We start from the raw sequence: 18,137 nt of genomic DNA, 5'->3' as shown, positions 1-18,137 counted from the left end.
AAAAAAAACAATTGTCTCAAACCATCCCCATCAGAGTGCCTTTGTATAGGATTAAAACTAAATGTATTTAATAACTACATAAATAGCAGTAAACATATTTTGAAGTGGTAGTATTAAAACTAAGGCTTATTACTGATAATATAAACAGAAATAAGCTTCTCTTTTGTCCAGTGGTAACACTAGAACTAAGCCTGATCACTGACAACACTATGTAACACAAATTTTGTTCCTGGATAGTATGTGTTATTTCTTAATTGCTCATGTTGTAAAAAGTACAGAAAATGGCCATTATTCCCTTCAAACTTTGCTTTTGTGACCTGGATAATGAAATTTACAAATTAACCTATTTTGTTTATGTAAAAATGAGCAAATTTGCACATTTTCATTTACATAAGGTCTAAATAAGACAACATATGAATCAAGATTTACATGTATATATACTAAAGTTGTACAAAAATGTTTAGAAGTGAGTAGTTTTTCGAGATTTGCGACTTTAATGTAAATCACTTTCACAAATATAGTCTCCCATCATGTTTTCGTTATACACTCTCAGGTTACAAAAGTAAAGTTTGAAGAGAAAAATAGGTATTTTCCATTTACTTTAGGCATAAGCAATTAGGAAATAACACTTTCTGGCCAAGAACAAGAAAAAGTAAAGATTTTGTTACATAGTGTAATAAACAGTAGTGACCTTCTTTTTTGTTCAGTAATAACACAAGAACTAAACCATCTTTTGGTAGAGTGGTAACTTTCATCCTAACCAAACACCATCACTTTACCTTAAAGTTTTCTGTGGTTACATCCACATCACCAGAATTAACAATATCACTCTTCTTTACCATACATAAGGATTTTTTTGTTGAATGTTCAAGTTCACTGGAACCTTTTAGCACACAATGAAATTTACTAGAGTCATTTGATGTTGGGTTTTTCAAATCATCATCAGACAGTTCTCCTTCCCAAGACATAGGTCGTTCTCGACTTTGTTGATCATCCTTAACTATCGTTCCATTCACTTCCCTTTGCTGTTTCCTCAGACGAAGGTTCACTGCCTCATTGGCTACAACCTGCATTACCTCTTCGTCACTACCATCATCATCTTCCATCAGCATAGTACCTATCTCAGTCTTAGTAATGTTTTGAAAACCTTTGACCATGCAGGGATCGCTCGATCCTCCACGATTTTTCTCCATTATCAAACACTAATCTAAATTCATTAGAGACCAAAGTTGCATAAAGATAATCACAGATAAGTAATAATTTGTTATAAGCATTTAGCTTCGGTTACTAAAAATAATGAACTAATGTTTTTTATTCACGGAGAACATGAAAAAATACTCTTTTCTTCAGGTACTCCTTTCTTCAGTGATGTATTCCATATGATATGTACCATTTCTATTGCCATAATCTAGTCTGTAAAGGAACAGGTCTTTTCATTTTCCAAGTTATTTGTTATTTGATATCTAAATGGAAAAAAAAGTGACACATTAATGAAAATGTAATAAAATACACACATACATAAAATATCCATTCAATTTTAATGGTGGTACAAATCAGATAGGATATTTTAAAAACATCATCACCTGTGATTTAAAAAATTCCTGCATTATACACTTATTTTTTGAATGTGGCTTTCTCCAGATAGACTCGAGTGAGCAAATATTCTAACTAATATGCTGTCCAATGGTTATAAACATTGTATTTTCATACATTTATGGCAGAATCTTAATTTTCAACATCTCTTTTTATTGATTTATCACAAATACTGTTTGTTTTTTGATATAACACAATACACACACCAAATTGAAATCAAATCCATACAAATAAATATAAAGGATGAATAATTATTTTGAAATGTATCATTTACTTAAGCAACTACATTCAAACTTCAAAGTTCACAGAATATTCTTGCTTTAAAACACTATATAATTTTCCTACACAAAAGGTTGCTAATAATGAACTAACTGTGAACTTCAACTGTCAATGGTAAGACGGAGCATTAGAAAATCTTGTGGCTATTCATTTTTAACAGTTCACAAAACTTAGAACTACAACGTTTTCAATGTGTTATTGTACTTTATTTTCAATTAAGGAGAAGTTTAAGTTTTATGCAAAGGTATTTGTGTGTGTGTGTGTGTGTGTGTGTTACTCTATTACAAAAAAAGTCTCATTTTCTGCAATACATATCAAATATGTTATTTCCTTGAATACATGCCATTATTTTTGTGTCTAGTACTATCACCAAATAACCCCATACTTTCATTTCATGAAATCAAAGCTAACTGTCGTCTGCTAAACGAACAATCCAATCATAGCTTGATTTCTTTTTTTCTTCATTCAAAATCCAATACACTTGGAAGGGGAAGGGAAGCAATAATACACACATATTGGAGCCAAATCTAAAATCAGATTAACGAACTACATTAATTTGGAGGTTCCCCTCATAAATTAGTGTCCCTTTGTGTGGCATATTTTCTCTTATACTTGCTTATCTTAAATTGAGTTAAAGTATGATAACCACTTTAACAGGCCTAACTAAATTATTTAAACTAATATTTCCCGAGTATTGTATGACTGGGTTCACTAGTTCACTGGTTAACGTTTACTTTTGATATGTGCATATCTACTGTGTAGTTATCTAACTTGGGGAGAGAAGTCATTGAACATATTAAAACTCAACACTAACACAGTAGTGGTATAATAAACTTGAGATTTTTGTCAGGGGCAAAGTTATACAATTGACAACCGTGGATATTAAGTAAGCAAGAGAGTAAATAAAAACAAACAGAACTATCAATACATGTATTACAAAACCTTTACGACTTTGATGTATTATTCTGTTTATGAGACTCTACGATAGTATTAGTATTACTAATTTCAAATTAAACCGCATAAATGTGTTTCTGTTGTTTACGTATGTATAAATTTTCATACTTATATCAAAAACGGCTGAAGTAGGCACAATTATTCACGACTTTTTATCAGGTAAAGAAATTTTGAAGCCTGATGGTAAACCACTTCTAAATGGATTTAGTTAATTACTTAAACCATGAAAATCGTTGAATTAATAACATCTTCAAACAGAGTAAAGTCAACCTCGACCGACACAGCACACTTTTTTCCGGATAGATAGCTGTATTGATAATGTGAAGAAAATATATAAAGATACACATTAAATATATTATGAAACTAATGCATTTTTTGTATTGCCTTTTAAAAAGACGGATAAACAGCTGAAACAAATTATCTTGTAAAGTTTTAATATTTCGATACAAGTTCAGTTTTTGTTTATTCGTTTGCTCTGGTTTTAATCAATACGCTAATCTTTTTCTCGGAAATACCACGTCAATAACCATTTCTGTACAATATGAACATAGAAATCTTTCCCTCTCCCTCTTTTATACCGATGGATGTCAGTCCGTGGGTGGTGTTGTGAACACGTCACCTAAAACCGTATAACAACACAAATGAATCCAATGACCTCGAGTGACTTGTGACCTTATGATGAGTCAGAGACCTGGATGTGCACGTGAAAAAGACGATATACCTTAAGGGGAAACACCGGCCATAGTACCACGTGCTTTCTCCCGCAGTACATCACCACTTGAGGGGCCCAACAACAACAAAAAATCACTATTTATCTTATAAAGGCTCTTCAGACCGCGTTCAATAACCCCACATTGATCACGACAAAGAGCAACCAAAGGAAAAAACAAACAAAAAAAACGAAAAGGTCATGCATGATCCTTCGTAAAATAATTAATTGCAAAGTCCACGTGCTTTTTAACTTTAAAAATTATTATTTAAATATTTAATCAGTATGTATTTAATTAGTTATATTTTCTGTCATATTTTTTCTTACATAACTTGCGGCTACTAATCATTCACTTTTACCAAATTCTCACTTCTCGATCTTTATTTTAAAACATTACAGTTCACGTGTATATTTGTAAGGTTGCATGTACACATCTGTGTTTATACATGCGTTATGATATACCGTGATTTTCGAAATAATACCTCGTTTACAAATTCATGAAATACACTACCAAAAACGTTGTAGCAACAACTGTATATTTGTAATTAACACCTTTCACTCTACGGTGATTTAATATACAACGAATAATTAGCACCTTCAAGTCTACGGTGGCTTAATCTCCAACGTACTCCATGTTTTTCTGTTAATCACCATGCGTAATTTCGTACATTGATGTAACAATACCACTTATATAAATGGTAATGTTGGAATAGTACATTTAATTAACCTGCACCCATTACTGTGTAAATATCTGGTTCTACCTTGCGAGAATAGTTTACTTTGATCAGAAGTCAGTTAACACTGAATTTACGAACAGAGAAATAACGTACTGTTAAAACAAATTTATTACTCGTGGTTAGAACAATCGTCTAACCAACCACTTCGAAATCCAATTCTGTTAGAACACATTCCGCGAAATCGTTCAGGGACAAAGTTAACCATCTAAATTTTAATGAACTTTTCATATTTACTGAACACGTACTCAGATTTTAAGAAGTCACAATTTAAATTTGATGCAAATATTATATTTTAGTCATTTTCACGGTTAAAAGTTACAGAAAACATTGATAACCTTTCTCAGTTAGTTATTTTTGTTAGAACATTTATTTTTAATAGTCTTATTTTCTTAGAAATTAAAGCCTTTACAGCAAGGTAGAATGTGTTTAAAACAGATTCAACTTTTCCAACACTAATACGATCATTCTCAACCACACAGAATGTTCTTTACCCGGTTTTAATACAATTATCTTTCACTGCAAAAGCGACGCCTTGTAATATAACAACACTTAGCAACAAAATCAACACAAAACTATTAATTTGCTTGCTTTTGTTTAATTGTCTTATTTTTATCATATTCCAACTGAATGTGTGCAAGGTTTGTTTTGTTTTTTTATATCCCAAGCTCTAAATTTACGAGAATACATTCATAAACGGAAGGAAGGTGGAGCCAAGCACAGAGATTTATTCATCGAAATAACCGCTATGTATTTATTACAACGTACCGAACATAACTAGTTCACGTAGAATTGTACATGCAATTGATATACACTTGAGATATCAAGTACGTTTGATGACAATGGTCGGTCGTAAGTGTTCTTAACACTTGCAACTTATGCCATAACATTGTGTAATGTAAGTGTGTATGAACGCACAATACTTCATACGTAACAAACACATTACAAATACTACAAACATTAGCAATTCTAATATTATGAAATCCCTTGTTGAATCAGCGATAATTTTACTGATTTGAAAAAGCGGACGCTTGGTGTACGTTTCCTCGAGGTGGGCAGAGAAGCGATAGCCCACTGTGTAAACTAACGCTACAAAAAAACTAAAAATGATAAGTGTATATCATAAAATTACCACAAGAACTTCTGTTAAAACAAGTCGCGAGATGGATCAAAAGCGTCGTCTACAAAACAATTCTACATTATGCAGAGCTCCGAATAATAATAAGTGAATTATATTTGTTAATGTGTTAAAACGCAACAGCTTTTAAGCTTTACTCTCTCACGTATTAATAATTACTTCAGCTAAACAAACTACAATATAACTGTAGGAGTGGTTTTGGTGATTCACTAAATCAGTAAAGAGCCTACACATCATTATAATTTTAGAATCCTCTCATTTCACTCCTGTTTAACTAAAAAACACGCCCACGATCGCAAACTTTCTGACCAACGTGACACATTCTATATTCCAATTAAACCAAGTAAACTGCCATTTTGAGGGTAAGTTATAAAAGAGCAGTTTTGTACGTGTATCTTATTTCGAAAATGCAGCGAGCGCCCCCTGTTCTGAACGACGGCGCCGCTTATTGTACTCGCGAGATTTCGCAACGCTAAGCCTCACAGTTTAGATAGATAATACACATGAAACTACAGCCGAGTACAGCTACGCCAGTTCATAGAGCGGCAATAATTTCTTTATGCGATGAAAAATAACCCACGTAAGATAACTGGAAAAAAAAAAAAAAAACTTCAACTGGAACTTCTGCAAATAGGAGAAAGAACTGATAAAGGAAAAAATAATAATTTATCATAAATGGCACATAAAAATGAATGAAATAAAAGGAATGTCTTGTCTATCATAATCCTTCTGTACACACAGCTCGAAGATGCTATTCAACTATGCCTATTTAAATAAGCCCAAATGAAAGAGAAAAGGGGATGATTTTGGGGTTATAATCCTAAATTTGCACCATAAACAATTAAAATACACAAGAAGCTAAAAAAATTCACGCATTGTACGTTGTGTTATTATATTGCATTAATATATTTCATATATGGTTCGACATCATATTTGTAGTTTCATCCAAACTGCCTCACTGCCTTTGTAATAAATTGAAAACATTCTATACGTAAGACTTTGGATCTATCGTCACTAACTGTCCCTAATTTAATAGTGTAAGACTAGATGGAATGCAGCTAGTAATCACCATCCACCGCCAGCTCTTGGGCTACTCTTTTACCAACAAATATTGGCATTGAGCGTTAAGTTGTAATGCCCCCATGGCTGTAAGGGCGAGCATGTTTGGTGTGACGGGGGTTCGAACCTACGACTCTCAGATTGCGAGTCGAGCGCCTTAACCACCTGTCGGACCCTATAGTTTAAGTCTAGGCAATTAGTGCCTTTCAAACCTTAACCCTCTTAGTAATTCTCTTGTACTATCTACAATAATTATTTTTGATAAAAAAAGATGCGATGAGCGAACGTTTTAACTACTTTTGTCAATAAGAGAAAATATAAAAAACTCACGGCTATAATACGCACTTTTATCTCAGAGACGGTTTTATTCACTTCCACTATCGTTTTAAACAATAAAAAATGTTACGTTTATATCACGTTTTTTCTTATGTACGATCTTTTTCACTTTTACCATTGTTTAAAATCTTTTTACTTCTATAATACATATGTTTTTCTTAGACGGTCTATTACACTGCTATAATTTACTTCTACAAGTGTAATGTTAATTATAATTATAACCGTTGAAACTTGTATATGACTCCTAACCGGATATGATATAATTGCAAGAAAAGTTGACGTCATATGTAACGCGTAACAAATCAAGTCAGTCACACAAAATTAATACATGAAACATCCTAGAGTCGATATCACTGACAGCTGTGTGCTTTTTAACCCAAGACTAATTTTAAACCAAATATTAATAGTCGGTAAGGGCACATCCACTTTCGCTATTATGCACACTTATACAATACGAAAATATTTACGCGCGCATACAGACGCACAAACAAAAACATAAATAAACAGAAGTATAATACAAAAACAAGATTTTACAATTCTTAAAATACAAGTTATCGCTTCACTTTGTCACATAACACTCGGTGTCGTTGGAGCATTACTAACGACTTTGCAACCACCACTCTCCACTTTTCCCGATTTTTCACCACCCTCCGGGAACTGACTAACTCCAGGCCTGTCCACTCCTTAATGTTGTCTTCTCACCTCTTCTCATATTCCCTCTCACGGTGTCTTCACAAGATGGTCTCTCCCAAGCCAGATAACTGTGATAGGTAAACATACCACTTCAGTTGCAGTTTTTTTGACAGTGGTCAAGAGACCTTCGTATGGTCTAATACTCTAATAGCTTGTTGGATTTTCGTTAGCATCATGATCTTTATATGAGATGCGCAAGATCTTTGATCTCAATACTGATGTTGTTTGTCATCAGTTTAGTCTTATAAACACTGATCTCTACGTTAAGCTGTAGATGTTTTATTAAGACATTCCTCCAATCTGGTTAGTTCTGCTCTTCTCCTGTTAAGCCATCAGTGTCGTCTGCAAAGCAAAGGTTAGCGATTGGATTACCTCTGATTTTGCACGAGTACTTGCACTTCCAAGGCAGTCATAATTATTTCTATAAATATGTCAAAGATGGTTGGTGACAGCAAACATCCCTGTCGAACTGTAACCGTCGTTTAAAACCAGTCGTCTAAGTTGCTATTTATAAGGAATCCACTCATGGCCTTGTCAGAAAAGTTTTTAATGACTCACACAAGACTGTCGCTTCATGGTTATATGCCATAATCCTCTTAAAAGCCTTTTGATTTCAGAGATATTTCCCACAAAAAATATCTAAGATTGAAGATCTGTTCTATAGTATTTGATTCTTCTCGAAACAGCGCCTGTTCTTCAGCAATGTTTTGTTGTTTTTTTTCCTTTTTGGGGTTTGAGTCTGTTTCATGATTTTTAACATGACTTCACTCTGGTGACAGAGTCCAAGAGATGGACCATTCTCCTGTCTGCCAGATCTTACTACAGATTGTTCCGAGGGCAGTGATCAAAGATTCTCCCCCAGCCTAAACCAGCTCTGCTGTTATATTGTCAACTGCAACCGAATTCCCTTTGTTCACTGATCTCACTGCGTTTCCTACTTCCTTGCGAAGTACAGGATAGTTATCCTCTTCCGTTGTTTGAGGGCAGTGTAGTATTTTTGGTCTTGTGGTTGTATTGTTCTGAGCAATATTCTGATGAGGGATATATTGTTCTTCTACGAGACATTTTTTTCTGATTTGTCTTGGTGGTGTGGCTAGCCCTGGTTTTACGATTGTTAGATATTTTAGAAGTTACGTTTTTTACTGCTATTCTTATTCAAGACTTTTTCAATTTCAATGCACTATTCTTCTATCCAGTACTCCATGCCTTTACTTTCTAGTTGACTTAACTCTTTACACTCCTTAAGGAATGCCTTCTCCTTTTTTCCGATTCTTTTATCACATACATTCAGAATATCTGGTGTGACCCAGAGTTTCTTAGTCCAGTAGTGATTACTAAGGATTTTGTTGGCTGCGTCTGTCAATGTTGTGTTGAAGCTGATGGTCATCGAATCTCATATCTTCGTCACCCAAAATGGTAATATATACAAATTTCTCACCAATCATTGTTCGGAAGGTTTCTGCCACATAAGGCTCTTTCAAAGGTCAAATTTGATTCTTGTGTGCTTTGGTTTGTTGATTTTATTCAGATGGAGATGGAATATCATCAACAAATTATGATCACTTCCAATGTTTGCTCCCAGAAAACTTCAAGTTCTGGCAATGTTAAATCCATGTTCGAAAGTGTTTTTTCACCACAATATAGTCAATCTTGTTTTGATGTTGTCCACCTGAACTGTGTCAGGTCCGTCTTCTGGATCATTTGTGAGCCACAAAAGTATTAGTCAACACAGATTGTGACAAACTCCAGCAGCCTGAGTCCTCTTTCGTTTGATTCAGTATTGCAGAACCATCTATACATTCTCACCATCTTTTGTATACCAGTCTCCTTGTATGACGAAGATGTCCTTTTGGGTTGTTTGTTTGTCTGTTTTAATTTCGCGCAAAGCTACATAAAGACTATCTGCACAAGCAGTTCCTAATTTAGCAGTGTAAGACTAGAGAAAAGGCAGCTAGTCATCACCGCCCACTGCTAATTCTTAGGCTACTCTTTTACCAACGAATAGTGGGATTAATCGATATTATAATACCCCCACGGCTGAAATTGGAGAACATATTTGGTGTGACGGGAATTCTAACCCGAGACTCTCAGATTGCGAGTCGAGCGCCTTAACCATCTGGCTGTGCAGTCTTTTTGTAAAAGTCTTCCATCTCATCATCGTAGTTATAGGTTGGGGCATACACTTGTATTAGTGTAATGTTGAATGGAGTTGACCTCAGGCAGATGGTAATGAGTTTGCTGTACACTGGACAGCATAACAACGTTCATGATATTGTTTGTACACGGAATCCAACCCCATATTCATATTTATTCTCTTTACCACTGAAATAAACCTTACGTTCGTTGCTTGATGTTTTCCCAAAGTGTTGAAATGCATCTCTCAGAGCCCAGGTAGATTCCAGGGATACTTGTCCATCTCATGTGCAAGTTCTTTCAATTTCCTTGCGATTTTCAATGTCCTTATGTTCCAAGTGCCGATGGTAATGTTTCTTTCATAGAGCTTATTGATAGGAGAATCAGTAGCATACCTACCACCTTCGACCTGGTGTGATACCAGAAGGCGTGGTCACTGGCAACCAGGGTTGCGACTGACCCGGTATGGGTTAAGTATTGATTGTCATTACGTGTTATGGCGCTCATTTCCTCTCACACTTGATTGACCACAGCCGAAATCCATCATACAGTGTGTCACGCCCTAGTCGCGAACACGTGACCACTGAGCTCATCCAGGAACACTCTCGCCCTGGCCGTTGACTTCAACAAGGGAAACGTGATGTGATATTACAATCACACAAGTTCATTAATGGTTAGGAGACTCGTAAAGGGCGTCTTAATACCGTGCAAGTCCACTGGATCTGCTCATATATACAAGTCAACTAAACATCATCCTACTTTTACAATCCACGTAAATTTAGTTTATCAGCCTGATGTGTTGTGCAAAAACAATTTGTGTGAAATATAAATACAAAGTCAATAAACTATTATTAAACCCACACAGAACTGGAAACAAAATATTTATCACTTTTATGTTGTGAAACAGTTTTAATGTTATTAAAGTCACAACCAGTGATCCTAATTAACCTTCCAGAAAATGAAAGTGGGTTCGTTGGAATTATTCTCTTGATCGTCATATTTATAATGATTTCCAGTCTTATCCAGATTTTAAATTTTACCGTTATCTCGAGAGGAAGAGGGCGTTACACACACACACACTAGATATATCTGAACCATATCAACACACATACAACCATATGCATGGAAACAAATGGTATTACACCTACCAAAAAAAAAAAAAAGAGCTTCTACACTCAGCTACTGAAGGAGAATTCCCCTTTCGTTCACACCCCCTGGTGATTTCCAACTTCCTCTCTAGAAGTTAATATCTAAACCCTAATAAAAGTTAATATTGCACGTTTTGTATTCAACCAAAATTTGTCATCAAACAATTACACTAAATGTTCTAAAGACGCAAAAACAACAACTTTGTTCGTGCACGTGCGATACTTCGCGAGGGGTTTGGTGTGTAATTGTTAAACAGTTCTGTACGGCATAAAAAGCTCCTATGTATGAGGATGCAGAGGGTATCATTCTACCCCTACATCTGACAACTTACTGTAAAACGTCTGTTACAAGTGCATGCAACTGAAGTTCCTATAAAAAATATCGGTGTTCCCGTGTCCTTGAAAGAATCTTCACACGTCATTTAAGACAAGAAATACAGACAAGGTCAAGCTTTTACTCAACAACGTTTACTTGCGTAACTTAGGCAGTGGGTGCTATAAGTCTGGGAGAAAAACACCAGCTAGTTTATTCTTGACGATTTGTATTGTTAATAATTACGTTTATGTCAGGTTTCATGACATTAATAGATCAGGTAATGTCACGAGTATGGGTGTGACTAACACGATAACAGAGTGGGCGAGACAAGTTGAAAGGTTATTACAATATGTGAATGAGGACTGACGCCACTGAAATAAGAACTACTTCTTACATAGTTCTTGGTCTTGCAGACCACGAATGGTCAAGGCTCACTTGGGCCTCCTCCTCCTGTCTGTACTGTTGTTTTGTTTCCTGTTGATGCTACATGAGGGTCAGAGTAAACCGCATGTGCCCCTACTCCTTTCAGAGCAAATGTCCATGTAGGTTTCCTAATTACCATTCTTGTGTTGTGTATAACGTTTCTAATGTTCGGTTTTGATATCTCTCTCATTCAACGAACAGTTCGGTATATACAGTCAACACATATTACCAGTTCTCGACTAACACAAAAACAAATTACATTTAAAATCCTTTTTAAAATGTTAATATATTAACCCAAAACTTGTGTCTGTTTTATTATTCAGTAATAAGTGGCCTTATTAGGTATTTTTTTCTAAAATGTATATTAACAGAAGAGAGGTACTTAGGTCTACTTTTATCATGTATGTAGTAGCAATCAATTACTCATAGAAGATCGTGTGTTTTTTTTGCCAATTTCTTTCTGAAAGTTTGTGTTTGCGTGTTGTTTTTTTTTGACATAGCAAAGCCACATCGGGCGATCTGCTGAATCCACCGAGGGGAATCGAACCCCTGATTTTAGCATTGTAAATCCGTAGACTTACCGCTGTACCAGCGGGGGACCTTTCTGATAGTAATTTAGAGAATTATACAAGTGTCGGCTATGGTTTGTATACTTGCATATAACTTTTGACGACGTACTGTAAGAACTTGGTATGCTATAGTAAGTGTATTGATTATTTTACTTGTGTTAAGGTACTATATTTAACTATGCTGGGCATGTGTATTCTATGATAGGTCTTACATATGTGTTTAAGATTTTATTATATTGTCTGTTTCGCCCACGTTAGCTTCGTGTCGAATATAAAACCCAGCAATTTTCCCGAGGTTAGGGTTTGGAGAAGTGTTCCATTCATGTACAATTTTGAAGGAACTATTTTCATGTTTTGTCTCGTGAATGTTACTAATTGATTTGTGCTTTGATAGATTGTTTAGGCAGAGTATTCATGATGAAACTTTGTAGAATGGACAGCAAATCTCTGTTGTGGAGACAAGTGTAGTGGACCTGAAGACGAAAGGCAAAGACTTTCAACACTGTCTCCACAACAGGCAGTGTCCGTCCATTCTACAAAGTTTCAATAATTCATTTATTGTTACGTTTATTTGCATGCGATACTTTTGGCAGTATTATTCAATATTATTTAATAACGGTTGTAGATTTGTCGCTGCTATGAATGGGGGGGGGGCACTTTTCCAGACCGCAACATCTTCCTCAAATTTGCGATGCATCCCCATAATTTGGGTCTCTTAATGGCACATTAGTCACATACATGATGAATAGAATAGGGTTAACTACCTCTTCTTCTTCTGGACAAGAAGATATGGTTTGGTTTGGGGCGAATTTCGCAAAAAAGCTACAGAATTAACCCTCGTAATCTGAGGGTCGCGAGTTCAAATCCTCAAGAATTGGCTGTGAGTTATGATGACTAGCTGCCTTCCCTATAGTCTTACACCGCAAAATTAGGGGCGATTAGCGCAGATAGCCCTCATATCGCTTTGCGCGAAATTACAAAAAATGAACAAAAGAACAAACGTTAACAAAATAGTATGGCGTGAAAATTAGGCCTACTAGTTCTGTGTTCATAAAAATTTCCAATTTATCAACAATGTCAAGAGTTAGAGTCCATGACTATTGTTTTACAAATATTGTAATGTAATAACAATCATACACTGGATGACGTAGTAAATACTTAAATTTAACTTAAGATGTTTATTTTTGGTTACTTCATTCAAAATAAGTATAATTCACTACGGAGTTACTACTTAAGAGTGAAATACCATCAGTGTCAATGTTTGTATGTGCGTGTGTGTAATAACATAAGCTTTAAACACGTTATTGCAAAATCACTCGTAACATTTCTCCAGGTTGTGGATCTGTCCTGCTGGTAAGTTGAATTTTTTCTTTTCACAATCACTTTTGATTACCATAAACAATTTTCTGGTCACCAGTGGACTAATAAAACAGTTTGAAATACATTATTCGAATAAGAAAACAACAAATTACGTGATAAAAGAAAATTAAATATTTCCAAAATCCAATTCAAGTTCTTTACTATCACATTCCATTAAATGAACACGCGCAGTCATTTGACGTCATAATACCACCACTGAACCATCTTCACATAATAACTAATCAATGCACAATTTTCACTTAGTTACACAATCATAACACAGGTCTTTACTGAGATATCATTCACAAGTCCTTATCTAAACGCACTAACTAATATAATCAACGACTTACAGTCTGAAATAATTGGTTTCAGTTTATTCCATTTGGTTAATGGTTATAGGGGCGCTACACTTAGTTCTCTTAGGTTCAGAGACATTTGTCGATTACAAAAAATATTTATACAAAACTAAAATTTTTATTGCATTTAATAAACTGAGATTTCTTAAAGCTTTTAAAACTTGACGATAATTGATTTTTCTGTAACACAGAATAATAAATGTACAAACAGTTTAACAATTGTCTTTCCACAAAGATACTTACAAGCATGTATTTCGTCACCAGATGGAAAACAAACTCCAAACATGAACTTTTGAAACGTGTACAAACTAATGCGTTTTTCTCTGTTGTCTGAATCATTTAATATTGTTTTAAAAGTAACCCACATAATGAAAACTAAAACGTCACAGTTTCAAAATTGTGTATTATGACGTTACTTCAGTATACTTGCATGCGTGAGTTGCAACGACGCCTATAAATATAGACCGACGTCTTCTCATGGATATCAACTTAAGAGCCCAATAAGGCACATCCAGATTTGGTTGTACGTAACCACGCAACGGATGACATCACTCCACGAGACAGAAAAATTACCATACATTTTTCATGTCATTTATCCGTCTATTTTTTTTTTGGCAAAAAGGTTTTAAACTAAAAACATATATAAACCTTTTATAATCTACAAAGACAAAAAAAATAAATTGTTATTAATGGTGCTTATAATACTTGTCTAACTTTGAAAATCTCTGAATGTAATAATGTATTTACAGCTTTTGACTAGGATAAAAACCATTTTGATTTGTGAGAATATATATTTAGGATATACTTGGCGAAAGAACCCGGACTTTGAGAAAGATGAGCTAACAGCCCATTGTATGTTGTAACGTGTCACATATTGCTTTAGGGCTAAACAGTTTACAAAGTTGGAATCGGTGGAAACTAGCAGCTAGGAGATATAGGACTAGTCTATAAAAGTGGTTCTCTTCAAACGTCATTCAGAACTGTACATTCCAAGCAGACTGTTTATCGTGAAGACTCTGCCGAAGCCAAATAGAAGTTTGTATTTCGTCCACTCAAATTAACGCACACAGTTTAAAATACCTCAAATCTCACCTACCAGAGGAGGTGTGCATCTTTAATCATTGCATTAATATAAACTGAAATATTTACAACTTATATATATTTCTACTCATTCGTCATTAACTCAAAAGAACAAACAGAAAAACGCCATCTTTATTTTGCGGGAAATATAATAAATAATACCATAAATCATTTTTCGACGATAATTGTTGGTTCCATTAGATAATGAAGCAGTGCTTAGACTTAAAATATATCGATTTTACCCGAAGGAACAAAGAAGCCTTATGTGAGGTTAAAGGTTACAGTTAGTTTTTATTTATTTACTTGTTCTAACAGTCCTAACGACGAAATTTCCGACGAGCCTTAAGATGGACTGACATCTTTTATAAACCTAGCTTACACATATACACAAACGGATGTACTATAGTATACGCATATTTTAACAGTTGCTGTTAATAAATCTTATACATCATGAATAAATAAGTGTCTTGGTTTTTACTAAGAAGTAGGTTAACTTACAAAAAATATGAAAAAATGGCTCACGTTACATAAGAATTAACATTTGCATTTCCTCAAATGATTAACACAAGACATCGGAACATTCCGTTTCGTATACGTTCGTCAAGATAAAAGTATCCACATGAGCTGGGGCTCGTGCAACGAAAATGACTAAATTAAGACAAGGTATATATTTCCAGTTTATATACACACGAAACAAATATTTTTATACGACGAAGAAAGAAATATTAAACTTCTTTCTGAGCTGATATATTTTTTAATCTTTCAATTAACTTTCCAATAGGCGAAAGTCAAACAGAAATTTAAATGGCGAAAAAAACAACAACAATTAGTGGAAAACAGATGGACAGAATGAAAGAGGAAAAAAATAACAAGTAAAAAACTCACACGTTTATAACTCAAACTGTTCTCACTGGAAGCGACCTTCTCCACAGTTATGTTGCTAGACGTCACGAGAATAAAGTGAGAGTACGCGGTAGCCTTCACGACCCAGTGTCAAGGAGACACCATGTACGTGTACACGCGCACACGTGCTGAAGCGTCAGAGCGCCTGTACTCTATAACCACAGCAAGCGTGATTGGATAATGCTTTATAACGTCATTGATGAAAGGTGGTGTACTGTCTCTTAAACATGGCAAAGCTATCCAATATCTAGGCTTAGTTGAATAAAATCTTCGTACAAGTGGAAAAAGTTTATACGCACATTATAGATTTGGGCTGCAACAGTTTATCGTGCTGTGAGAATTATCTAAGTCAGCGGAGTGTCCACATACAGAATAACTCTAAACAAAAGGTAATCCTCAATAACTGCGGTATTTGAAATTTTTTAGGGAGAATGAGAGTAAATCAATCGGGCCATTTTTTCCCTTATAAGCTATATTTTTGTGTGTCAACAATGCTAAGCAGGGAGGGGGTCATACGTACACTCGATTCGATTTTACCGCTCATCAGGATCTTTACCAACCTACCCTCAAACTGAATTTTGTGAGACAGACTTAATCTACGAGACCTAGGACGCGGTCAAATATATTAATCGAAAAGGTTTGACCTCCCGAGTCTAAAACTGTAATTAGATCTAAAATCGGTCAAGTGATGACGGAGCTATGAACTAAAAGTTTGTACATGAAAAAACATGAACACCGTGTAACACTTTTGGTGTTAATATAATTCAGCTGGGTTACGCGTGACTGTAACAAGTCCCGCTGATTATCTGAAAGTTGACCATATGATTAACTAAATTAAAACTAATGCTAAAATGAATTCGAACTCGCAACCTTCCAAACCAGACATGTGTGTGTATATATCAACCAAATGACCAAGTTGTTGAGTCCCAAATACCAAAAAATACCATTTTCTCAGTTTATTTTGTACAAAAGTTTTTGTGCTTTCAAGACGAATTTTAAAACAAAATTTTGCTAAATTTCCTTCTGCACTTAATACGTTTTTTTTTCTCACTACATCAGTGAAGTGAAATCCAACAACTGCTGTTTAGACAAAAAAAAATGGTATCCGAGTTCGTTACTCTGAAAAAACTAAATCTTGAGTTCGAAACCTGTTTCTATCTGTTGTCCTCGTGGAAAAGTACAGAATAATACATGCACGTGGATCAAAAGATGAATGTAAAATATATGTATGTGACGTCACTGGGTGACTGTTGAACTCCAGACACCCTTCCTGAAGAATACAACTCTATGGTAATGGTAATTAAGACCTGATTTCTTAAATAACAAATGAAGTAGACCAGTTGTATCATAACATCTCAAGACTGCTTTCTAGGCTCGTGCAAGAAGAAAGGTGTATCGATCGCTTGAATCGAAAAGGAAGAAAGACAATGTTTAAGTCAATAAATGAATGAATTATTATTGTAAACTTATAACAAAGCCAAGCTACCAATACAGATCTGAACTAAAAACTCCCCTGGTTTTGTTTTGTAGCTCCCATAATTTTTTAGCAGAAGTTACGTCAGTTTAATGATACACATACTTCGGTTTGGAATTTCGTACAAAGTTACACGAGGGCTATCTGCGATATCCGTCTCTAATTTAGTAGTGTAAGACTTCTGAGAAGACAGCTAGGCATCACCACCCACCGCCAACTCTTGGGCTACTCTTTTATCAACGAATAGTGGGATTGACCGTAACATTATAACGCCCCCACGGCTGAAAGGGCGAGCATGTTAAGTGTGACTGGGATTCGAACACGCGACCCTCAAATTACGAGTCGAGTGCCTGAACCACCTGGCCATGCTGGGCCATTTTTGTAAATAAGCAAACACACTGAGTTACATTTGTAATATACAAAACACGAACTGCTGAACGCAAATCAAATATATATTGCGAAATAATACGTCACGGCTAGATCAGTGGCTTATGCGCCCCTTTTGTCTTTCAGATTTATAATCTGAAACCAAGTGTATGTTATATATATTTTTACATACAAGATACAATATTCTACACGTTATCTCAAGAACTGTTTATCTGTAATGGAAAAGCTATCATTCCTAGTTATCCAATACAAATAATTTATAATAAATTCTATCCTCTTATTTAAACCCAGTAGCTTTATGTAGTTCACTACTTTATTCGAGCCGTAGAAATCAGCTTCCACAATTAATTTTTTTTCTGATCAACATGCCGTATGGTTTCATTTATTTTCCTTTTTAAGGTTTCAACAAATATACATTTCAGTAAAATTTATTATATAGTTCTTAATACAGTATTGTGGAGGTAACTATTGTACCGATAACTTTTATTACCCAG

The 18,137-nt window shown here is 34.9% G+C and overlaps 1 protein-coding gene across 7 annotated transcripts in view; it reads right to left on the bottom strand.

Annotated features, from left to right (window-relative positions):
• Nucleotides 1–18,137, bottom strand: part of LOC143243155 (uncharacterized) — a 67,904-nt gene that overhangs the window by 33,316 nt on the left and 16,451 nt on the right. For 3 of the 7 annotated variants that reach the window (XR_013024118.1, XR_013024109.1, XM_076486948.1), the window contains exons 1-2: nucleotides 15,765–17,480; nucleotides 780–1,463 (exon numbers count right to left, since the gene is read on the bottom strand). Coding sequence is in view for 4 of the 7 variants with exons in the window: in XM_076486948.1 (XP_076343063.1) it covers nucleotides 780–1,193 (414 nt within the window). In the remaining 3 variants the exon portion in view is untranslated. Of the gene's footprint in view, nucleotides 1–779; nucleotides 1,464–14,042; nucleotides 17,481–18,137 lie in introns of those variants that run through there. The other 4 variants (XR_013024122.1, XM_076486958.1, XM_076486959.1 and 1 more) reach the window with 2 other exon arrangements.

The sequence above is a fragment of the Tachypleus tridentatus genome, chromosome 2 (assembly GCF_004210375.1).
Source record: "Tachypleus tridentatus isolate NWPU-2018 chromosome 2, ASM421037v1, whole genome shotgun sequence".
NCBI classification, from domain to species: Eukaryota; Metazoa; Arthropoda; class Merostomata; order Xiphosura; family Limulidae; genus Tachypleus; species Tachypleus tridentatus.
Note: the sequence above shows the minus strand (reverse complement) of the source record. Positions and strands in the feature narration are given on the sequence as shown.